Source organism: Corvus hawaiiensis, chromosome 4, assembly GCF_020740725.1.
Source record: "Corvus hawaiiensis isolate bCorHaw1 chromosome 4, bCorHaw1.pri.cur, whole genome shotgun sequence".
In the NCBI taxonomy this organism is placed as follows: domain Eukaryota; kingdom Metazoa; phylum Chordata; class Aves; order Passeriformes; family Corvidae; genus Corvus; species Corvus hawaiiensis.
Window position 1 is genome coordinate 32,826,791 of NC_063216.1, and position 26,093 is coordinate 32,852,883.

At 35.1% G+C, this 26,093-nt stretch overlaps 1 protein-coding gene across 8 annotated transcripts in view; it reads left to right on the forward strand.

The window, feature by feature from the left end:
* ANKS1B (ankyrin repeat and sterile alpha motif domain containing 1B) overlaps window positions 1-26,093 on the forward strand; it is a 413,919-nt gene that overhangs the window by 96,565 nt on the left and 291,261 nt on the right. For all 8 annotated transcript variants that reach the window (XM_048302483.1, XM_048302485.1, XM_048302479.1 and 5 more), the window contains exons 9-10: window positions 3,315-3,455; window positions 21,052-21,217. In XM_048302483.1, the coding sequence (XP_048158440.1) occupies window positions 3,315-3,455; window positions 21,052-21,217 (307 nt within the window). The remainder of the gene's footprint in view (window positions 1-3,314; window positions 3,456-21,051; window positions 21,218-26,093) is intronic.

A 26,093-nucleotide genomic window follows, 5' to 3' on the forward strand; every position in this document is an offset into this window, starting at 1 on the left:
TCTGTTTTGTTTGAGGATATGTGTTGCTTATACTTGTGTCTCTTCTAACTTAGGCAGAAGTGGCCTTATTGAAGCTTAGTATTGCAGTTTATATTGACTTTGCCATTTCATAATGTCTAATTCAATTAATTGAGTAACTGTGATTTGGATGGCATTTTTAAACTACAGTTTTTGGGGTTATTTTAACTGAAAACAGGCATAAGTAAGAGGTTCTCAGTTGTGTCTGTTTTACTTTAGTTGACAGAAATATCTTCTACTCTCTTTATTTATTTATTTTCTGAGAAGTGGGCATAAATAACTTTGGTTTTACTAAAACTCTCCCTACAGGGCTATTTCAAGGCTTCCCAGTTGCACACACAGAATTAGATTTTCATGTTCAAAGGATCTCCAAGGAGGCAAAATTAAATTATGCAACAGAACAGAAAAATTAAGGAGTTCTGGGAAAGGAATGAAGGCTGTGAAAGAGTAACAGGAAACTATGTGGTCTGGGTTTGGAGTTTCATGGGTTTGTGTGACAGTCTGAGGTCTGTGAATTGATCGTAGATTTTTCCGTATCTCGTTTGCCTCGTCCAGACGCATCCCTCTCCCCAGGGTATGCAACCCCAGTCTATCGAATTTGGGGCATTTGTGACCCCTTTCTTTCATGCAGCTGTTAACTCCTTCCCTCCTCTTTGCAATAATTCGCTGCAGTAATTCCCACACATCTCTTTCCCATTTCCTGGGAAGAACTGGGCTTCTGTCAGCAGGGAAGGGTGAGAAAGGTGATAGCAATAACTGTTTCTTCACCCTTCACATAGCTTTTTCCTAATAGTTCCTTTCTAGTGCTTTATTGACAGCAGAAATCTGAGCAAGTATAAAAAGAGCTAACCCGGATCTGCAGTAGTCTGTAAATTAGTCTGTATCATGTTCATACCTGCATTGTCTAGTTGCATGAGAGTACCAGTCAGTTTATTCCAACAGTGTGTCTAATGAACTCTGGCATTGACTGATCCTTTTTTGAATGATCGGGAGATCTGACTATATACTTCACACTTCCTCTCATTCATATTGACATTAAATTCCTGTGATTCACATTCTATCTTAGGCTATTTATATAAAATAAGTCTAATGGAAATATACAGCTCTCATTCTGCTTGTGTATTTTGTTTTTTATCATCCAATAATTGTTTGGCATGGGGTTTTTTCATTCTGTTCCTGTAATGCCTAAATACTCATATGATCATACTCCAGTGACTCTATTGTAATTCATCTTCCTTTAGTTGTGTTGAAAATTTCTCATTTATATAATGTGTATATGTTTTTTGTCTTTATAAGGTGTACTGACATTTTCATATGACTTTTGTCTTCATTCACTTCCATTGGCTTGTAAGGTCACAGCTGATGTGTACCTGCTTTCCTGTGCTGAGCACTGCTGCAGTTCTTTGCTTTTTTCTCCAGGGGGCAAGAAGCGCTTTATTCTCTGGTACAGCAATGCTGAGATTTAAAATATAAATCTTCACCATTGAAGATGGCATCATAAATAGAGGGGGAAGACCTCTAGTCTGCTTCCTTTGTCTATACAAATACCTAGCAATAATAGTCTTTCACAACCTACACTCTGCAGAATTAACCCAATCCTTTTAATAATCAGTGTGAGAATATTGGTTGCTATGGCAACATATTCTGTGGTACTACTAGTGTGTCAAAATAACCTAATGAAATACCATGCTAACAATGTTTTAGAAATTGACTTTTAAAATAAAAAGTAAATAAATCCACCTAACTTCAGAAGATATGGCTAGATTCATGAAGTCTGAAACACGGGAACAACCATTTTCTAACAGAGGGCAATCAGACTAATGGAGTGGGATATACTGTGTTTCTCATCTTTGATGTGTGATTTGAGATAGAATTTAGAAATATTTTTTTCTGCTTAAATTAATGGTATACCAAAAACATTTGTATTAAGAAGTGAGCACAAGAGTCAGGAGGTAAATGATCCTCAGATGTTACACAACTTGAGTTAGTGCCTGTCTGTATGGTGCCTTTGTTTCTCTTACAGTTTCCATCAGCTTGTGTTCATCTTTAGAACTGCTCTGTTTCTCTACTTTTCCCTCTTACTTTTCTTTCCCTTTTGTATTCTCTTCCTTGCAGCAGACTCCATGCATTTCTTTATTCTATTGGCTAAAATAATCTGCATTTAAGTGTTGGGGATTTAAAAACGATTTTACATGGACCTCATAGCAGTGCTTTAGAGTTAATGTTACCATCAGATTGATAATTGTGGTCAGCCATTGTCTCAAATAGTGTTATTCTGGTCAGGCAAAAATCCAGCCACTTCTGAAAAAAGCATTCCTAAAGACAGCATTTACTAACTGAGTATCAGGCAGGCTGCTCAAGCAAATGTGAAGCAGGCTAGAACAGATATTCAGTATTCCAATTTAAATATGGACAAATAATTAAGATGTAAAAATTACTTTTTTTTAACTTGTAGCAATTTTTGTTGACATGAGATTTTAAAAGTCATTCATTACTGGGATAACTTTCCTTCTTCTTCCGAAGGAAAGAAATTAATTTCTCCTGTAATCAATAAAAGTTTAAAAGTTGCTGCTGCAATTCAGTTGGGGTGGACTATCCTGTGTAGCAAAATAAGATAAATATATGGGAACTGAACACTCTTCCTATTTCTGTCTGTCACAGAAAATTAGGATACTGGTTTAAGCAAAAATCAGCATTTTTCCCTTTTCACTCAGATCAATATGTAAGTCACAGTGTTCATAAGTGAATGACTATTCCTGATACTTTTCATCCCTTCCAGACTATGAAGCAAAGTAATACAAGTCATTTTAAAATACATATTTTGCCTAAAAAATAACGTAGCACATTTACTATTGATAAATATCATGCAAAAATTGAAACCTCATATTTTGATTTATTTAGTATTTTTTTTTCTGAAAAAACCTTGAACTCATCCAGGCAAATGTTAGTTTTTATTCTTTGTGGAATATCCTAAACCTAATGATATTACTGCAAATTTTAAAGTAAAATGAAGTAGAAATTGCCAATTTCTTGAAAATAAAGACAATCAATATTTTCAACATATATTAATACGTTCACTCAATTTTAAAGTATAATTGCATATAGCTTATTATGCACCCTCCTTAGAAAGTATTCTTTTCATACAGCAGTTTAACAGTTGAGTAGGTACTTTGTATTAAAATACCAGTTTATACTTTGGAATTTGTGAATGGCAAACTCCTAAGTTCATAAGGTAAAAAGTTTCTTTACAGTATATCACTGTGTTTAATTTGAAAGTATTGTGTCTTTATGCACAGAGGCCTTCTTCAATGCGTTTATCACCAAGGGAGGAAGAAGATGATGATGGAGGTGAAAATACTTGTGGACCCTCAGGTTTATGGGAGGCACTGACACCTTGCAATGGATGCAGGAACCTCGGATTTCCCATGCTTGCACAGGTATGTGATTCCCTTTTCATCATAAAACTTAGTAACTATGGAAGAGCTGCTTAATCTCTGCCATAACCCTTAGAGTTATTTATAGTCTTGCCTGATTCCCTTCAAAAGTGGTACTTTCACTCTTCATTTTAATGTCAAAATCTGGTTCCAGAATTAAATGTTGAGGTTTGGTCATCCTGCTATAATACTTATCCATATGAGTTTAATATGGAGACTGATGTTTACTACCCCTATTTTAGACAGATAGTTGCTGTGTTGGATATCTTCCTTTTCCATCTGGAAAGAAATTTTGAAGTCACATAGTCTCCTTTGAGATAAGTACTCTATTTTTGACCAGCTTCTAATTAGTATAATGACATCTCAGCTACTTTCTTTATAGAATTAATTGAGGACATCATGCATAACTCAACTGATGTAAGAAGCCTAAGACTTCTCTTTGAAGATTATGTAAGTTAAAGAAAAGATCCCCAAACATTTTCAAATGCTCATGATAATACAGAAGAGAATAAATAGAAGTAGGTCTAGGTCCCAGCAATTCTCAGAGAAGACCAGTCTGCAGTATCTACCAAAGCATTTCAGCAGCTGTGTCCTGAACAAGTGATATTGTATTGCTACAGAACAGGATGATGCTTATTGCTGCTTCTGGGTCTCCCTTGTTCTCTCCCCACACTATAAATTAGCACTCTCGTTTCTACAACATTTTTCCTGCGCTTTTTCTTTTGTAGCATTGAATGAAGACCTGCCAAATTTCTGTTTAGAAATGTCTGGTTCTTTCAGTTGCATCCTTACTTGGCACTGCATTTAAATAGCTTTGTCGGATTCTTGTGTACCACATTGGAATTACATATCCTGTCTCACCACACTTCATACACTGTTGCTTTCATACCGTGACTGTACGTTTTATTCCCTTTAAGTCTCATGGGACTTGCACCTGTTTGAAGTCAATGCTAAAGCCTTCCCTGCAGTCAATGGAAACAGGATACGGCAGCTAATGTGCTTGAATAACAATAAGCACTGCCCTGTTTCTTGATAAGGAGCCTTTATATTCCTTTCCCCTTTCAGCAGCTGTTTCCTACTTCATATTATCCATCATTTTAGACATTTGGCAAAGTGCAGAGTTGTCGGAATTATCCTGATTTGCAATAGGAGTACTATAGTTACTAATTCCTCATTTTTAAGCATTTGTTTCAAAACCTATTTCTTAAATGGAACTTTCCATATTTAAATGTAACTTATGGTTGAATTATTCTTAAACTTCCCTATGATGAACATACATGCAATTTTTATTTCCTAATTTTAGAAAATGTTTTTGTTTTCCTTGTTTCTTTTTTTATGTAAGGTATACATAAAGGGTGCTATAAAATTGAGGCATGCCTTTGAAAAATGGGATCAAGTTTGGTTAGTTGGTTGGTATGTCTTTCCTATTTATAAAGAGAAATTCATTTCAACAGCGATGTAAGTTTTAAGACAGTGATTCATGAATTAGTTTTATTTATTGTACCTGAATTTTAAGCTCAGACTTGCAATATCTCATCCTTCTTGCTCTGAGAACAATAAGATTTTTAATTATGAGTACAAAAAAGAGTATAGTTATTATGCTTTCATTCATGATATGACAGATTGCCTTTCTAGATTGTTTTTATCCATAAAAATTGAAGGCAGAGATAGTTTTAGTCTTTTGTTGATTTCTTTCTATGGGAGAAAGGAAAGAGATTAGATAGTGAAAAATCTCCAAACTAAAACACAGTGACTTTGGTTTTTATAAATTGTTGCCGTCACCTTATACAGTCTTTCAAGATGTTAGCTAATCTGTTGGATCTTTCACATTTACTTCAGAATGCAGTAGAGAACATCTTGTTCTAAGGGATTGAAAACACAAAGTATATATGTAAATTTTTGAATTAAGAACAGTATCTTGAATTGGTCTAACAAATTATATATTATGTGCAACAGCATGTTTTAGGTAGAAGTGCAAAAATAGTTTCTGATACTCATGTCAGTGCACTAACATATCAGAAAGTACAGACTTCATAATGAAGAAGCAGTGAGAGAAGGTATTTGACATGGTGTCTTAGAATCCATACTCTCCTAAAGGTCCAAAAATAGAGAAAAGGGTCTATCAATTACTTTTAAAGACAAACAAGAAGTTCATTTTTACACTTCTCCTTTATTTAAAAATAGATTTTACAATCATATAAATATATTGTGTTTGCACATCAAAGGTGAACAAACATAAAGATTGATTCGTGCTTTATATACACAGTCAGAGGCACAATGATAACATGAAACTGAGTTTTAGGTGAGATTATGAAAATGTCCATCTGTGACCTAGTGAGCTAACAGTTTTCAATATGCCAAAGGAGAGGGCAGTAATCTCCTTGATAAACTTGGTTTCTTTTTTGCTGTTAGGGAAAAAAGCTTGTCTGGAGGTACTTCTGGCATGCAGTATGTCATTGCTATCTGTACTGTGCCGGTAAGTGTCATTTCAGAAGGGTCTATTACAGAAAGTTCTGTGTAAATTTAAGACCTAGCATAGCAGTAATATAGGTATTCTCAGGACAAGCAACTCTCTTTTACAATCTCAAAATTGGTGAAGTGCTGGAAGAGCTTTATGGAAAAATCTTTGTGTCTTGTTAAAATTTCAGGGGTTTAGGATATGCAGCTGGATTTTTGGAGGCTGAAATTTAGATCTGTCTTCTTATTTTAGCAGAGAGTGTATTCCACATATAGATTATGATTTAAGGTTAATTTGCGGCTGTTGCTTTGTTCTGGAGCTCATCTGTGGTTTAGGGCAGAAATTCCATCCTTGCTAAAACTGATGCATGTTTTTGTGAACCTCAGATGGTTCTCTGCCCATCTCTCCAACCAGCCGAGGTCCCTCCGAAGGGCTGCACAGCGCTCCGGGGTATTGGCCACTCCTCCAGCTTTGTGTCATCAGTGAATGTGCTGAGGAGGCGTCTGCCCCTTCATCCAAGTCATTGATGAACATGAATGATGAAGAGTGGTGTGCATGTCAGTCCATCATTCCTTCTCTCATTCCTTTTGGGGAAGACAGAACGGTAACTTCTGGAATCTCATTATACTTTAATGTGAAATAGGCATGAAGCAGCTTTGGCCTGGATGTGAAGGGACTGGACTATTTCAGCCATTTCTCTCAAATAAGTCTCCTTATGGCAGAAATGTTGAAGATAAAATAAGAGATAACTCCTTTCTCTCCTACTTTGCCTGAACATATATTTTGGTAAAGTGGTGGAAAGCATTTTGAACAAACATAATTTTGGTTGAGGGTGTTTGTTTACTTTATCAATTGGCAAGGTAAGGAAGGAGAGGGAATGTAGTAAAAAAATGCAGAACACTCTTGTTTTCCAGTAATAAAATTGTTTCTTGTTCTTAATAATCAATTTGGTAGTGCAGGTTAATTTACTGTTTAGCTCCCAATAGATTTATTTTACCAAGTTTATCAGGACCCACATACATATTCATATTTTCTTGAGAATAAAGCAGCACAGTCTGAATGTATGTATATCATTCCATTTTCTTTTTCATGGATAGCGTAGCTTGAATATTCCTCTGCTAAGGGGCAAACAGGGCCTGATGTACAGAGATAAACAGAGCGCAGTCTACAGTAAAAGAGAGACGAGTGCTGCAGAGTTCTACATGATCCCTCCAGTATTATCAGTTTAAAGTAAGCAGTTCACATACCTTAATCTTGAACAGGCATGCCTGCATATTTTTCTAATTATGATATAAAGTAAGTGTGAGATAAGGCAGGTTAACCTCTGTCCTGTTTAGGATGCTGCTGGGTCAGCTTGACTGGACTCTGTCTTGAACTGTGTTGTATATATAACTTAAAAATCCTGGCAGTTTTTCCCTGTGTTTGACATGGTGACAACCAGGAGCACCTCATTTGTCTAACTGTTACAAAATGGAAATAATGTCTGTAAAGAGAGCAGTGCAGTTGCTATGGGAAAATTGAACTTTGATTCAAAAGCCCTAAGTATAAATCTTCATGTTGCCAGTTGCTGGGAAGCATGCCTCTTCAAAAAATATATGGAAAATTTACTTAAACATATAAATGCTATGTTTCTAGCTTAGTGTCAAATTTTCATCTTCTAAGAGGAAATTAACTTCTGGGAGACCTTGACATTTTCTTTTAAGACTGATCAAAATTCTGCTTATATAACTCTAGGATTCTTAGGGTCAGGAACTCCAGCAACTTTGTTATGGATTCTCCTGTGGAAGAGACTATCCCCACAAAATGCCTTTTTATTTAGAGGGAGGGAAGAAAAAGTGGAGTCCTAACTACATTTTTAGGAGATGAACTGTATATAATACTGTTTCTTCATCAATACAGGCTATGGTAGGAATATTTAAAGTTTAGAGTTTGATGCGTCAGTTATTAGGGTTATGCATTTCATGTCTGCCTTCCAGAAGGTCATTTTGTCTGTAATTTTGTACTTTTTTTTGTAAATTTTAAAAAGTAATTTTTAATGGGAAGAAGTTTTGTATACTGTTTGTATTGTAGAAGCTAGTTAAGGCTGTTCTGTAGAAAGCCTGACATTGGAAACTATTATGTTGCAATTATGTTTACATTTTCAAAGTCACTTCTGGACACATGAGAGATAAAGGGGGTAATTAAGTAAGGAGCTAACTCAATTTTCACATAGAGATCAAGTCTATTCCTAAAAACCCCTCTGTACTGACACTCTCTGGAGAGATGCAGCATGACTCTATAATGTCTCTTTTTGAAAAATTTTATTATTGGAAATTTTATATGGTATTATTTGTTTTCATTTTAACAGACTCTTTCAGTTTGAACTCCTTCTATTTTCGGTTGCCTCAAAAAATTGTCTTACATTTTAAGCTCAGTGCGAATGTTATAGTCATTTTTTGAACTGCCAAGGTGCAGGGGAAGTAGCATAAAAGAGGAAGTATTTTTTAATAAAAACAGAAAAGCAAACATGTTTTTAATTAAACGATAATGGCTAAAATTTTCAGCTTGGTTTTTCAATCCATTAATAACTTTACCTTTCAGTGCATTCAGTGGAAGCACATTTCAAACTAGACTAGTAAAGAAGCAGATTTGGATGATCTTACTTGGTGTTGAAGTTCTCCAAAATTAGAAACAGAAAGTCTTGTGGCATTATTTAATTTCTATGTTACAGGGGAGGAAACCGGTGATCTTGTTTCCTGGTGATATAGACATAGTAGAGAAAGCTTTGGCCTAAAATATGCCTGAGTTAGGATAGCCAGAGTAAGATTGTTATATTATCTATAATATTTTCCTATAGTTTCTAACCTTCAGTGAAATATAGTTTTTTCTTCCTAATTTAGTGGATTAAACTATGAGTTTACTTAAATGGGAGTAACATGGAAAGCTCTACTACCCATAAAAAATATTTCTGTTTAAGTCTTGATTTGCAGTGTTGTGTCTTTTGCAGTAAGCTTAAGTCTTATTAGTAATTTCAGGAACACACCACCTACACACTGAAGCAGCTACTGAAAAGTGCAATATGTATTCTGCCTAGAAAGAATCAGCAGGTGATGATTATACCCTGCCGAACAGTGATAGAAAATAAGTATATTGAAAAAATTGTGGCTTATTTTAGTGCTATGCTACATTTTCTGATGGTGTTTTAGGGAATGAAGCTGAACGTTTTGTTCTTGCATATGGTATGTATTACATATGTAGCTGCTTAATTTCTAGTGTAAATTTGCAGTTGCCCATGGACTGCAGGTGTCTTGTGGCAAGTGGATTTTTACTGTGCTAATTGTGTAATCCAGACACCACTGCACAGGTATGTAATATGACCAGAGACGCTGTAATCTCTTTATCCTTGTGTATTTTCAGAATTGACTAGTCAAGCTTCAGGGTAATCTAATGGTTAAATTAGCTCTGCTTCAACTGCAAGTTTGGATGGGATGACTTCCAGAGATCTCTTTCATATTGTTGTTAACATCTATGTTCTATAATTCTCTGTAAGGCTGTGTGACCTCAGATGAGCTTATTGCTTTGAAAGTTTAGCACTGACTCTGCAGTTTGCAAATGACTGTTTGTGAAAGTATGGCTATCCCTGTCCAGCACTGTATAAATCTGGTCACTGCTGGGATGTGTTGTCTCTTGGTGTGATCATGAAACAGCAAAATTAAATGGGATGAGAGAGAAAGGAGAGGTGTCAAATTGTGCTGAAATTGTTGACCTATGTCAGAAATAATCTGAAATATTGTTGACTGTAGTTTAAAACAGGAAATTTAATTCCTATTAATGGTATTCAAATTCATGTAGAATAATTAATGTTGAATTGAACACTGTCACATACCTAACTGAAACATGTCACAATGGTAATCTGGGAAAATCTTACATAGTATAAGTATATTACATTTTGTTGTTTTGTGGTTTGCAGTTTAGTGGTAACCAGAAGACACACGCCTATGGAATGTTTTTGCTTTTGGTGCTGCCTGTCAGATTATGGAAAAGTGAAAAAAAATTTTTGAATTGCGCAGTAAATAGGTAGTAATAACATATAGCAATTAGTTTTGTACATGAAAGAAGTTCAACTTAGTGTTAAAAACTTCATGTTTGAACTTCAGCTGCTTCGTAACAGAAATATTAAAGCACTATATTGAACTTAAAAATTTATGTAGAAGTTCCTGGTTGATCTGACCAAATTGGGCCACTGTTCAGTATTACATTTCGTGGGAAAAAAGCCATCATAGATACATCGTATTTGTTGTTCTTACCATAGTAACAGGAGGAAAAGAGTTTATGGACAGAAGTGCTGGTATTGAGCTATCTGGAGTTAAGATATCAGTTGAATGGGGGTATCTGGACATGTTGATTACTAAATGGATTTGCTACACTGATTATCCATGAGGTCAAGCTTTGTGTCAGGTTGTATTTCTGTGAAGGGCTATTTAAAGGCACTTGGCATTTTTGGACTTATTTTGAGCCTAAAAATCTATTTTCTATTTTGTTTGATTTATTTTTAATCATGTTAAAAATCTATCTGAGAACCCAGCTAATACTGGAACCTGTGAGGGATTTTTTTTTTTTACTTCAGTTTTTATAATACAGGAGATAGTGCCTTCATAGAGTAAGTCTATGAGAAGTCTGTACAATTTACAGACCCAATTTCTTTCTGAAGAAAAGACCTGACTGAAAGCCGGACTTTTAAAAAGAACAGCTCTGTGGTCTGTAACTGTGAATCCTCTCTTGCTGTGCAAAAGGAATTGCATGCCTTTGGTTTAAAGTCATGTCTAGCGCTTGTATTTTACTGAAAACTTTTAATACTGGTATCCATTATGTATGCTGAGTCTGAAAATGAGATAGATCCTGAATCAACAACTTTCTTAAGCATTAATGTGCTCAGTCTCACTTGGGTTTCCATACAAATGGAACTTTATAAAGAGATACCTTATATTTTCAGCAAAATTCAAAACTGGTCTAAGACTAACAGTTTCTTAAAATCCCAAACTGATTGTTATGATTTTTTTTCACTGCTAGCAACTTGTAATTAAGAAGAACTCATGAACTGGATGTAAAATAAAATGAAACTGAAGTCGGGGGAGTCCATATATGAGATATCAAAGGGAAATATGTAAGACTACACTGTCTCATGTTTTCATGAAAAGGTATTTTGGATTTGTTTTTGATAGCAAATGTCATCTACCAATTATAGTGAAATACTTCTTTGTACTTTAAGGTCTCTCAGAAAGGCAATTCAGCTAGGAAATGGGAATCTCACGTTTTATGTTCTTCTATCTGGAATGGTGTTAAAACTATACATTGCTGTAGATGCAGATGCTCTTTTCACTTTCCAGAAGCAATAAGCAGTTTCATTTCATAAAATCTACTATAATAGAAAGAAGTAACATTAATGCTCCCAATAGTATGGAGAATAGTTGTGTTCCTTTGGCGAAAGGGGGAGATAGCTTTTTAAAAAAAAAGTTATAAATATGTCTCTGTATAACCTGAATAGTCCACCAGGCATTTTGCAGATTTTCAAGATAAAAGATGCAAATGTGAAGACATAGAAGTTAAATAATGAATTGACAGTATCAAGCCAACTATATTATTTTTGGAGGTGCTATAATTTTTTAGCATCCTAGTTTTTGTTTCACAATATTTTATACTGTGAAAAAGAAGAGAGAAAATAAAATCTTTAGGCAATGTTCAGTCCTATTTATATCTACCTAATTTTGAATTTAACAAAATTGAGTCTATAACTCTGAGACAATGTTTTAGCCTAATGATCTAAGTACTTACAAATCACTAGGTTTGTCCCTAATTAGCTTTTATGATTAACAGATACTACATACACATAGCAGTTCTATATACACTTAAAGCTTTCTTTAGTACACTATTGTAATCTGTTTGTATATGGACAGGTGATTAAATTCTGCCTTATTCAGACTGGTTTTATAGAGTTAGTGGTTTTGCATTGTGAAAAACAAATATCAACAGCAGAAAGTTCCTTTAGAAACCCATCTGGATGCTTTTGCTCCTTGTATCATTGGGAAAGTGTCCACATCTCTGAAGGTGTTTGACTGATTGCTCTTTTCTGTTGAACAGGAAGCCACTGCGAACCAGCCAGTGTGAGACATGAAGTAGATGGATGTGTTTGACTACATGCCTAGTTTTTGAGCTAAATTTGTGTGCAAATTAAACACCAGGGCACTTAGAAAGGGTACACAGCTGACAAAGCAGAAGGCTTTCCTTTGCTCCTTTCTACCCACTTCCAAAGTGGGCAGACTGAGTGTATCTTTTCTTTGTCTTTTTGAATTCAATAATGTTCTATTGTAAGGTTCATGAACAATTTTTGAGCTGCCTCTTAAGCGATAGCAATCTTAGCATCTTTCTCCCACAGACAGTTATTTCTCATCAGGACTTTAAGATCAAAGAACAACTGCACACACTCCAGAGTTTGGATTTTTAGTGGCTAGAATCTCATTTTTGACCCAGAAAGAAAGATCCACTGCCAAGGGTTTCCTGTTGTCTGGCTTTAGTGGTTTCATGTTATGTCCAGGCATTCAAACTAGCAAATTTCTTTTATTTACCAACACTGTTTTCTCATCATGAAATTATGAAAGGATCTTGAGTTTGCAAATTACTTGAATGTTTGTTAACTTTTAGCATTTACATTGCTATTTTGAAGATGAGTTATTAATTTGATGAAATGTAAGAAAATAATTGAATCAGACCTGAGAGCAATAGAATCATTAGGGAAATGATTTTTTGTGTGAAAAATTTTTACCATCTTGGTTTTGGGAAGCACTGGCATAGTAGTTTGTTTGCATATGAAAGAGGGTTGCACAGCATTAACAGAGAATACCTGTGGTAAAAGTATTCCATACAGCTAGTGTGACTGCAAACCTGGAGCAAGACCCCTTAGTTCTGGTAAAATAGACATATGATTCTGTGGTAGCTGTTCCAAAACTGGAATCTTGCAGTGAACCCATAGAAAATAAAAGTTCAAATTTTATTGAAAATGTGATTTAGGTTCCCTTATAATCCTTTCTAATTTCATTTTATGTAATCTTCACATTCTGTTTCCATTTTTTAATAGCTAGGGCTGAGAATTTGCAATGAGTAAGTAGATTATGATACCACAGAAATCATCATAGTAACAATTAAAGCAGTAGAGCTTTGACATAAACCAGTGGGATTTCTTGTTTAAAGAGCGGTACCGAAGGCGCATGTTTATTAGTGGAATGGTTTTCCTTCAGCAATGAGCAGTGAATTAAGTTCCTGTATTGTCCTTATATTTCCATCTTAGCTGCTGAAGTTCAACATGGCCACATTAGCTCTCATAAAATTCCCAAGAAAATAGGCACCATGGTGAGATAGCACAGAACAATGGAGCTCCTTGTATCCATAAAACTAAACATCCATTTTATGAATGTTAGTGGGCTTTGGCACATTTTTAGCCAGGAAATAGCAGAGTTCATAGATTCCCATTCAGAACTACTGTTCTGAACTATGGTATGAAATAGAAAATTTCTTCTTTAAGATCATAGGGGATACAGGCAATATTCCCTTAACTCATGTTTACTGCTAATGTGCATATGTCCTCTGTTGTCATGCAATAACTTGTTTTAGTGTTTCGAGCACCACTTCTAACTTAGTTTGAATTTACTTTCCTTCCAATTGTCTCTTACTGTTAGGCTTAATTTTCACATTGCTGAAATACCTGCAGACAAAGTTTATTTGGTAATATTTAATTAGGAAGTATTAGGTTTTACAAACTTTGCATGTTGCTGGGATCTTTAAAGAACAATTTCAAACTCTTTTTCTGTTAATTTTGTATTTCACTTTTCAGTTGTGTAACAAATAAAGGTATGTTTGTATGTAACAAACAAAATTTTTTCATTTTGATAATATGACTCTCCATAACTTCAGTATTTTAAAAAACATTTTCTTGTTCTTTCTGTTTTATTGTGGGAACATGTGTAGGAGAGGTTTCTTTACAGAGAGTCTTGGCTTATGCTGTTGCAATAATAACTTTTATACCAAATATACTTAATTTTTTGTTTCTTCAGTGTCAAAAACTTTCAAACATGGGAGATTGTCCTTCCTGAAATAGCAAATGTTTATTTGTCGCTTCTATCAAATTTATTGTATGTGTTATCAATTAATTGGTTTCTATTGTGCAAATTTGTCAGAGTATTTACTTGACTTCAGAACACAATGCATGGGCAGATATAGAATATTTTCAAGAAGGACACAGGTTATTTATAATAGATAATGGATTAACATATTTTGGTGTTAAATATCTCTTTTCAAAGAAAATTTCTCCCATAACGTCTCATTTTAGTGATGTTATCTGCCCTCCAATCAAGTCAGTTTACAGCTCTAGGGTTACTGTTCACAGAGCTGTTGTGTTTTGCTTCGAGGTTTACTTAGGTGCATTCAGTTCCTCTCTCTCCTTCACAGCAACACATACATTTTTCATTTACTGGCACAGTAATTGATAGAAATTAAGCTATAAAATGTGAGAAATGTGAGTCTCCTTAACATAGAGTAGCATTTTAATTGTTTTCTGCATTTGCTGTCAAATACTGACATCACTTTAAGGTTTCTCAATATCTAACATTTTCCATGGTTTCTGCCCTTATAATGTGAGGAATTATTCTTCATGTTTGCTGCTTCAGTTGGAACTGTGTGTGTATGTTTAAAACCTAGGCATTAGAGCATAAGCATCTTGCAGAGAAGTATTGTTTCCATGGAGCTTAGGTTTCAGCTAATTTTATCTTTTTTTAATATAATAGCCTTTATTGTAAAGAGGCATTTTCCCACAGCTTGATACTCCAACAAGACATGATTTTTTTAACATCTTTCATGAAAACAATAGAAAAAGGGAGGGTATTTAAACTGGAAATTGCTTTCTAGTTTATATTTTTTTGAGCTAAACTAAGAATCATTTATTAAAAGTCATTATATTTTGCTACATTGCCATACACAACAGTTAGCATTTGCATAAACCAGATTATGTACACTTTTAGTACATTCTTTGTCACAGTGAGTTGTTTATTAGAGGAAGCATCTGCTCTTTTTCATGGCCTTAGTGTTGAGTGCATGGGAAAGCATGTAACATGACTACAACAATCTAACTTCATTTGAAATGCTGAATATCTGCCAGTTAGAATTATGAAAACACTGCATAAAATATAGTGACATGTTCCTGCTGCTGAGGTTAGCACTGCATTCATTATGCTCACAATTTACCCATGTCTTCAGACATTTATAGTTTAGGCTATAGTAGTGATTTTTTGTGTTGTAAGGCATTGTAGGAATCTTTAGCTTTCGGTGATTCATGTCTGTAGAGTTTTTGTATGAACTTTTAAATTCTAAACAGGATATGTGAAAATATGCATAGGAAAAGGAGAAAATAAACCTACTTTTGGGGTGTTATATAAATTATACTCATTTTTTTCATATATGAAGTTTGAAAAAGCAAATCTAAATTTTGAATGGTTTCTGAAAAACTAAACATCATGTTTACATTTCTAACTAAATACACAGGACAACAACTCTAACATGCTTTTAAAAATGATGTTTTTCTCAGCTCTGTGGAAGGCTTACTGAAACTTACAAAGGCTGTTTCAGGTGCTGAAGGGAAATAATTATTTCAGTTAACTCTGTACATGTATCATTCCTACAACAGCAAACCCACAATTTCAGATGTTTGGTGAAAGGGTAAAAGAGCATATTATTTTAAAAATCTGTATTAGAAATACTTTCTGCAGACCAGAGTAGATTCTCCAGTGTCATTACCCTTAAATAAGATTATTGGTGATTTTCCAGATTCTGTAATATACCAGGAACCTTATTGTATATTATATGACAAATTACACATTCAAAAGTTTCTAGCTGTCATAACAATGAACATTTATGATAGTTTGATTCATGACAAATTATTCTAATTACACGATATTATGAAACTTTCTTTGGTTAAATTATTAGTAAGAGATAAATGTGTTTTTACTAGCCATAAATTACAGTAATATTCCTGATATCTTCGACTTGAAAGGCAGTCAAAATAAATATTTCACCATCTACTTGGGCTTTTGGGTTATTGTGACATAGGAAATACTTTCAGCTGGTTTTGCTTAGTACATTATTGTGGCAAACTTGCACAAGGGCCTTCAGGTTCAAGCGTTTCCCTTTCCCCCTTGCTGCAAGTCAGAAAACTGTTCTGATTATCTCCCATCACTGGTCAGGACTTCTTTCTTGCTTGAATTCTTGATTCCTCTCAGCAACCTTCAGTTACTTATCATTAATATTTCAGTGTGAAGTGTCCCAACCCAACAAGGTTAAACATCAGTCTGTTTACAAATGTCAAGAAGTATGTTTGATGAAAATACATTCAGACTAGATGTAAGAAAGAAAATGTTTTACCATCAAGATGGTGAAACACTGGAATAGTTTTCCCAGGGAGGAGGTAGATGCCCCATCCCTGGAAACATTCAAGGTCAGGGGCTCTGAGAAACCTGGTCTAGTTTAAGATACCCCTCTCCATAGCAGGGGTTTGGACTAGATGACCTTTAAAGGTGCTTCCTACCCAAACCATTCCCTAATTCTGTGATTCTATTACATAAATGGGATAAATTAATTGCTCACTCTCAGGATAATCATAAGCTTTGGGGTGATGGGGAATGTAAGATCAATAACTCTCCAAATTTTCATCAATAAAGTATCATTGTACTCTTCTAAGGAACAGCTGGGCAGAATTTATCATACTATGATGGAAGAAAAGCCACCTGGATTCTACATACTAGTCCTCTGGCCTGCAGCAAGCCAGGGGAGACAGCACAATACCCCGGTGGATCTCAAGGGGTATGTCAGAATTTAATAGCTGTTCTTCACTGTCTGTATAAATGAAAAAATATTTCTAAAGGTGGCAGATATATTGCATTTTTCCTTTCTGTATTTCCCAGATTATTTCTCCTGTAAGAGGAACGTAATCTGTGACCCTGGTGTGTTGTCCCATGTTCCAGGGAAGTAATAAAGCTTCAAGTGACCTGATTTGTATAGGAGAGGATATTGACAGAATGAAAAATTTTCTGTTAGGTATGAATTTCATCTTCTTGTCAGAGTGTCAGTTCAGATTAGGTGCCTTCTGAGCCTCTGTCGTTTTATTCATAGCTCATACAAACACAAATTTGCATATACTGCTTGTATTTCAGCCCTTAAGCATACATCATTCAGTTTGATTGTTAAAAGGAAGGCAAGAGTATATAGAAGGCAGAAGCAAGAGCAGCTAGAAACCTGGCAAAAATGTGGAAAAAAGGTCTAACTCAACATCAGTAGTTTTTGAAGATTTAGTCATGTTATGGCACATTGTTTCACAACTGTATATAACTCTTTGCAATGGCCATATAGATATTTAGAAGCAATTTCATTCCCACTGATAAACAAGCTCTTAGCCCTGTTCAGGTTTCAGATTGTGTGTCATAGGTATTATCCCATCAAGTATATGCTCAGAAGAGACCCAGCTGACTGCAGGCCTATGAATAAGGGCCACAGTGTGCCCTGTGTCCCTGGCATGTGCTCTGCAACTTCAATATCATATTACTGTTTCTTTCTACAAGACAAAAAATCTAATTTCTATTTATCAGTATGGGTGGCTGTTCTCTAGTGATTTCTCAGGGACTCAGTCACTCTCAGTCTTTCTTGTTTTTTTTTTTTTACTTCTATTGTGAATGTATTTTTATCCTTTCCTTATTTTAATGTACTAGCAGCCCAGCACACGATTTTTATGAAGTTATTAATTTCAAATAAGGACTAATTCTGTCATGATGGTGGTGGTCAGTTGTATGTCTCATGTTCAGCAATTTGGAATGGTTAATAGAAATTTGAGATTGAATAATCTCTTTTTAAAACAAAAATTAGACTCAGATTATTTTGATTTCAGGACTAAAGATAAAGGAAAAGTATTTTTAGAAGGTTTTATTATGCAGTTGATAATAACTTGGACATGTAGAATTACTGTAGAGTTACTTGTTACTGCAGTTGGTGAAGAACTTTTAGAGAAAAACAGAATCACGTTGCTTCATGCCTGATACTTAAAGACAATCTTACGTCATCTGCTAACATCTAACTTGAAGTTAGTGAACTAGTTTAGATCTTAGAAATTTCTAGAAATGCTCATTACCAGCAAAATGGAGAACATATTGTAGCGACTAGAAGACTTCAGAATGCTTTTCTCCAGCAATGAGAAATTTTCTTTTTCCTTTTTGCTACATATGCACTTTTTAATTAAGGTTCATAATCTTTGCTTAATCAGTTCAATTTCAGGCTTTCTAAAGTCTTAACAATTCTTTTTTGACTCTAACTCATTTAACTTCTGCTGGACATACTATTATTATGTTTTATTTATTAGAGAGATATTTAGTAAGAATTTACTTGTCAGTAGTTTACATTCAAACCATTTTTTGAGTAACTCCATCATCTTTATTTATTCTTCTCTGACATTTATATTCATGCAATGTTAATTACAGAATGTTGAATTACATTCAGAAAATCAAATTCAATGTTAAGAGCAATTAGGAAGGGAGTAGAGTACAAAAGAGGGAACATCATTATGTCAGTATGACTACTTGGTGAGCCCTCATCTTGAATGAGGAAATCTGTGAAAATGTCATCCCTGTCACATCACTGAAGACTGAGAGGATGAAGGGTGACAGGGATGGTGAAAATCTGGGAGCAGTTGGGTGAGTAGGGTTAGTATCTCACATTCCTTAAAGGAGAGAACATGGGAAGTGCATATGTCTGTGAAATCACAAGGAGAGGAAAAGTAAAGAGCAACCCTTCATGGCCACCTAATGTATAAAGCAGCCATGTCAAACTTGGTGAGATAGCTAAAAACAAAATGGGGGGCATGCAAACTCTAAAAGGGGACATCTAAAGGCAACTTAGGAAGGTAATTCTAGAAAGTTGGATTGGTAGACATGCAAAACAAAGTCAGCACCTTTTGACTATGAAGTGTGAGACCCACAAAGTGTTGCAGGAGGAGAAACAGTTACTGTATGCTTGACCTGGTCTCATGTTGGCTTCACTGTTCTCTAGGTCAGCACTGTTGGCTACATTTACAGACAGAATATTGGGTGACACAAAGTGTGATCCAATGTCTATTCTAATGTTTTGTGTATCGATTTATAATGGGTTTTTTTTTAATGTGGCTGAATTCAGGCACTGAACAGTTTCACTGTGGAGTTTGGTCACAATTTTAAGGCTGCAGTATTTCTTCATGGGCTTCTCTAGGCAGATTTACTATAATTAGGGTTTTGGCATTCTGTCTTAAATGCATGTTTCTAGAAGAGTACAAGGATTAAATTGAAGTCTCCTGTTTTATTAATTGCTCTGGTAAATAAATTTTTGCCTCTGCCTTTTTACATCAGACTTAAATGGACAGGGTAGAAATTCCTTTTTCTTCAAGGTTGGAAGGATTCCTTTTCTTGTCCTGCAGTTGCACTTCAGCTGCTTCAATGCCTCTGTATAATTTTCTATTAACTTCGTTTAAGGAATGAAATGGCTTAAGCTAATAAAGTTACATTTGGAGCTGCAGGAAGCCCACTTGGAAACTTTTCTAATCCTTATTATGTCTACTATCTGAAACTAGTTACTATTAGTTTATATCTGTGAGACTACTGAGAGCTCATACTCTGACTAGGTATAAGCTGGAAGGGGTGAAACAGGTAGAGATGCAGTCGCATTCCTCTTTTAGACATGTTTTTTGAATGCTGACCACCAATTTTGTATTGTTTGATAGTATATACTAATTTTTTTATTACAAATGCATCTTAGTATTCTATTTATTTTATTTTGCATGATTTTTTCCCTGATCACTGTTTCCAGTATTCATTTTCAAGTTCATTATTAGTTTAACCTGGGATTTAAATCTGTCTCTACTGAAGTCATCCAGAAGAATTTTGAAGTGAAGCTCCTCTTGCTGCCATCTTAACCCTGTCCTTCAAGAGACCTTGAATTATTGCCAAACTATGAACTCTCATAAAGATCAAATGAGCACAATCACCAGGAAAAAAAAAAAAAGGCAAGAAGTTGAGTCATGTAATTATCTGCTAACAGTATAAAATAAATCATTTATCTGAAAAGGCACTGTTACCTACAGCCATAGTTTGCCTTAGGTAATGTGAGTTCTTGGTGAAGAAATTGTTATTCCACATTTTGTTTCAGACATCACATTCCTCAATCATTTTCTGAGTAGGGCTATGATAATATCTAACTGTCAGGGTGCTTTCTTGCCCTTTGCCTTTTATTATATCATATTTGATTTATGTCTGATGCTTGACTTTCCGAGACATCCATATGTCCAATGTAAGAAAGATGTGGAAATATGTCTTTGACCATGCAATTGCTTTCTGCTGGGATTAAAAAATATAAATCTCTGGTGAAACTCTGCTGAAACTGGATGTTATCTTCTTAGTCATGTTCAAAACTAGAAACAGTCTGCTTGATTGGATTACTGTACCAGCAAAACTTCTAATTCCTTTCTTCCCTCCCTAAACATTTGCTAATCAGTAGAATTTGCTGTACGTATCGCTGTTATGGGACCCTTTGTCATTATTTTGCTCAAACGTAGAGCAGTAATTCATCTTCATTCACAGCCTGGGATCCTGCCTTCCATATGTAGAAAGCATATTTTTAGTTTTCTTAAATGTAATATAAACATTTTGTAAAACCATCCCTGAAGAGAATGTAATTGTAGTGGTTAATGTAATTGTTGCTCTCATGAGATACAATTAAAAAAGAAAATGAGACATCCCCTGAGTTAGAACCAGCAAAACAGGTATGGCAAAAGCAGTTATCTGGCTTTCGTTAAATACAAAGTTTGATGAATGAAGTTCTTCTGTAAACTGAACAAGAACTGTATTATACAAAAACTTAAAGAAATAAGAAATTGTATCTTCTAGCATGCAAGTAATTCTTCTGGTCTGATACAGTTTGGATTTCAGCAGAATGTGGTATTTAATTTGCTGAATTCTAAACCCTGCAAGCCAGAGTTATTGAGCCTGGTTCTTTTCCTGTGTCATCTGAGAAATATCTCTCTTACCTACTTAAATTTTTGCATTTCAGGAATCTTATTCAAAGAAGAGAGGTTATGCATTGGAAGCAATACCCTCTGTACCTCTGGATGCAGTTCCTTCAGAAAATGACAGCAGTCTTTGTGATTCGATAGACATAGCAGTCACCAAAAAGCCTTGTTCCTTAGAGATAGCAAGAGTTCCTTCCTCAAGACCAGGTAAATCACCAAATAATCCTTTACACAGTCATTGGTTTAAGAGTTAATTTATAGAATATATAGGTTTATATTTTTAAGCATGCAGCACTCTGTTTATTTATGACAGTATGATTATAGTCTTCCATTAGCTACCATAAGAGCTTCACATCAGAATAAAGATTAATAGCAAAATGTTGTAGAAGTGAAAACAAAGCAGATGTTTAAATACTTTCCTAGATAGATAGAAGGTTGCAAAAAGCCAAATTAGAATTTCTTGCAGTCAAGCCTTTTGCAGTAATCCTTTAACCAACCTGTTTCTTTTTTTCCTAAGTATTGCTTAGCAACGACGTTATGGAACTAGTTCAAAATTTAAAATACTCTGCATTTTCATGTTACGTGAAGGAATATCTGATCCATTTTTGAAAATGAAATAGGGAATGAGAATTAAGGGAAATATTAAATGACAGTTTGACAGGCTGCTATTTGTATTATATACAGGTTTGAACAGCAATGAGTTAAAATAGTTAAAAACTAATAGAATTATGATAAGTCAGATATTATGTATAAGTATGATATTATTTGTAAGAACTCTGCTTACGTTCTCCAAAATACATGATCTCTTCCATTACCCTTGTTTGAACTCTTCATTAGTCACCACCTGGTACAGGAATTTCAGAATATAGTCATTTTGCTCTAATTAATTGGACTGAGAGTCTGCTTTGACAAATGACAGTTCTCAGCAGCAGAGACCTATTTGAAACAGGCAATTGACTTTCCGACCTGTGTGATCTTGATTAGGAATCATGATTTGGGTAATAGACAAGAGTGACAGATGATTGTTGACTAACATCATGTTATTGATCTGGTCTGTGTAAGGGGCAGCACCTTCTTGCTTTCACGGCTGAACTAGTATTGGAAGAGTGCCAGAGCTGTATGAGGCATAGTATATGAGGGCCAGATAGCAAGATACAGCTTTGGAGTTTGCAAGGTAAGGTGGAGTGGATCATAATTCCCACCCCTCCATTAAATTTGGGCTAAAGAAGACTTGAGGGAACCTGTATTATGAGCAGCAGTCCAAAAGGTGGCGCAAAATAGGATAGCATCTTCATAGCATAGTTGTACAGAATGAACCAGAATTTGACTTGAGGACCAGCATGACTACTTGTGTTTCTTACTTTGTTGATGATTTTGGCTCTGATAATCTAAAAAAAATTAGTCTGTGCAGGACAATATTGTAGTTTGTTGTTCAGTAAAGGAAGAAAATAAATTATCTTTTTTTTTTTTTTCAAACTTCTACTTGAATAATCACCATAAACATATGTATTGCACTGGAAAGACTGCCATACACATACCCAATGAACTGGTAGGGGGAGTTCATTACCTGCCTTCTTAGTAATGGGGATCAACAACAAAGCTTTCCATTGTAATTAGTATTTTTTAAAAAAGAGGGAGTTTTCACTAGTTAAAATACCAGGCTTTGGAACTGTGCTGTCTGCTGAACACAGACATTTTCCTTAGGCATAGTAAGTCCATTAAGATCAAGGTGAAACACAGATCCTAAAAAGGACATTTTTATGTCTTAGTCTGGAAGTATGTTTTGTGTGAAGTTTAAATTTGTGTGTATCAGAGGCTTAGAGTATAACCAGGGAAGCTGTAGGACATTCATGCTGTAGGTACCCTTGGTATTTGTAAGATGTAACAAGATCAGTGAGTTGACAATACGAATGTACTGTAATTCCTTCTGTCTTAGTTTTCCATATACCACTATGATATTTTCCCCTTGGCATTTTGTTTAAAAGAACATTTGGCTGTATAGAAAAATGTAGTTTTATTTTAAGCTGTAAATGTAGAAGTCATCCAACTGGCCTGTCTTGCAAGCCATATCTGGAATCGTGTTGGCTCTTATCTTATACTACAAATGGACCAAATGAAATGAAACACGTCACTCTCAGTTATAAGGTATTCAGCACTATGTGTAATTGCATGTGAATGTCACCCTGCCACTTTAGGTCATATAGATTTATTGCTTGAATAAGTTACATATGATTATAGATCATTTATTTAAAAGAAATATCTAATATTGCATGCTTTTTTCCCTGAATTTCCCTCCATTTTTGTGTCACTGAGACATGCCGACTTTGGGAATACTGTTTCAAATTTCTGTATTATGTGATATGTAGGGCTCTTTAAGAACATGAAGCAGCACTTTGAACATAAAATTGCATCTGTCAGTGTCCTCTCCCTAGGTAGTAGGCCAGTGTGATCAACACTCAGCACTGTCTGGGGCATTCCTACCTCTAGGCAGCAGAAGTGAGGCTGACTGCACTCAGTGATTGCAAATTCTCCTTTCTTGTACTGAGAGGAAAGGTCATTCTGGCTGGCCTTTCAAACTGTAGAGCTACATGTTGCTGCTATTATCTACCCTGATAGTAAACTCCTAGCAGGTTGGAAATAGTCACCTTATCAGCCATCATTCTCTGATCTACAGGGGAGAAAAAACAGACTGCTCCATAGCTCTCCTGAATTTTATTGTTGAACTGGTACAGAATCACAGAGGATGAGAACTCCATGCAACAAATGGTAAAGGCTTGTTAGATTTCAGGGAGAAAAACTGAATAGAAAGCAAATAAAAGTAGTCATAAAGTTGGTTACCTATACTTTTGAAATCCTGTGTTGTGTGGGTTTTATGTTGGTTTGCAAGAGATTAGGTTTATATAGGAAGAGAAACATTTATTGGTTTACACTGGCAGTTAAAGCAGTTGCTTCTAATTAGGACTGATTTAAGACTAAAAGAGACTGCATGTGTGTCTCAGTCCAAGTTAAACGGTTCTTTGTTTCTGTGGTAGATTGGTAGGACAAGTTTGGCAGAGTGTGTAAGCATCTCTCAGCATTTCTACCTTTAAAATAGTTGTTAAGACATGATAAGAATATTCTAAATACTGCACTCTTTAAGACCATTTTTTTCCATTAAGTAAAATGTAAATTTGGGTTTAAATTTTCATAGATCAATATCATAAAATGAATATAAAATAATTGATTCATGAATCAATCTTAGTGATTCTTCTGTTGGATACTGTCCTGTTGGATATTGTCCTGTCCTCTTCCAGGACAGTCTCCTTATTCCTTAAACTAGACATTTCTGCTACTCATTTTAATTTCTACAGCACTCTTCCATTTAGAAAAGAAGTCACATGACATATTTAATCTTGAAAAATAGTAATGAAATTTTATTAGTTCATAAGCCATGCATTAGTATTGTCCTTTTGCTTTTAGGAATGTAATGAGATTTTGTGAACTATAGCAACAAATCATCTTGGAAAAAGTGTAAATGAAGTTCAAAAGGTGTTCCTGAAGTTATTGTGGTTTTGTTCACTTCATATAGAGTCCAGAATACTGATTTAGGTGTTCCACTAGGCTGCTTTTGGGGCTCTGAGGTTAAAGACCCTTACAGACTTAACTTGTACCCTTGGTAGCTTAGACATTCTGTACCACAGTCCATCCTTGCACCTCATAGTGTCATCCATTTTATTTAGGAGAAATATTGAATAAAATCTGAGATACATTACAGAATAAATGTTTTTGGGGTTTTTTATTGTAGTTAAGTGCATGCCCCTACCCAGTGGGGAGATTATATCCCTTTGAGTCTGCTTTTATCATTTCTACTGCAGAAACTCCCTATGAGTGAGACCAGGTGGCAGTTTACATGCTAAATTTTCAATAATAGTGAGTCAAGGCCAGTAATAAATAAACTATTTTTAGGTCTCCTTGAATATTATCAGGAATTAGAGAGGACTTTTCAAACTCTGTTTCTCCTGAACAACTTGTGGAAGAAAAAACCGACCACCTTCCTTGGGAAATTTAATCTGTCTATGCAAATTAACAAAGGTTTTAATAAAGCATCTCAATAACAAGAAGAGACATTTCTCTATGTAAACTGCATGAGAATCACCATTGGATAAGAGAATTCTAGTTCAAGAACCTATTATGTTTTGTTATGTTACTTCACTGTGGCTGCAGGTCAGGGACACCTTAGTGAGCCATCTTCAACTCTGAAAACAGCTGAGCTGTGGCAAATCAGAACTCAGTGTGGGCTGCAAAATCCAGCTGAGAAATAAGATAAATACTATGGGGCTTCACTTGTGCTGAGCTCTCAGCCACTGCACAGTCAGCAATTCCCAAGTCAGCAATTTTAAAGATAGCTCTTGTACAACTACTCTACCCAGCTATATCAAAGATATGGATTCTATCAGGGATAAAAATTGTCCCTGAATATGTGATGTGTTGCCACTAGCCTGTAGCAGGCAAACACAAGGCATGGAGCTGAAACAAAGAAAGAGATAGCAGCTATTCTGCTCCTTCACCCAGCTAAGTGTATTTGAAGCAATCTTGCTGTTGTCAGTCAGGATGTTTTCGTTATTTAAAAAAATTACTTGATTTGTGCTTAAATGCCAGTAACTTGTAAGGAGGACTATGCAGTTAATAAATCTGTAATTAATCATACCTTTTCCTTATAGCCTCATAATCACAGCAGGGAAATTAAGAAAAAGATAGTTGACATTGAATTAATACAATATATCAAACTGTCCCCAAGCTGGCCAATTCTTTGCAATATTAGGGTTTGAGGTTCTTTTGCTTTCTCAGTCTGGCATCCCTCTCCTGTGTTTACAGAGAAAATGAACCTGAAAATTTGTAGCCAGTGTGTCAGATCACCTTAGCTTGCATTCTTGTGTCTACTGTTTAATGCTGTGTCAGCAGTCTCATACAGATATCTAGGAGACAATTCTCCAGAAACCTGAATTGAAAAAAGGGCCTAGCTGTGGTAACATTTTTATCAACATTAAAATTTGTCTTTTACTTCGTTTCCAAAATCATCAAATACTTGGCTTGGTAAATAAAA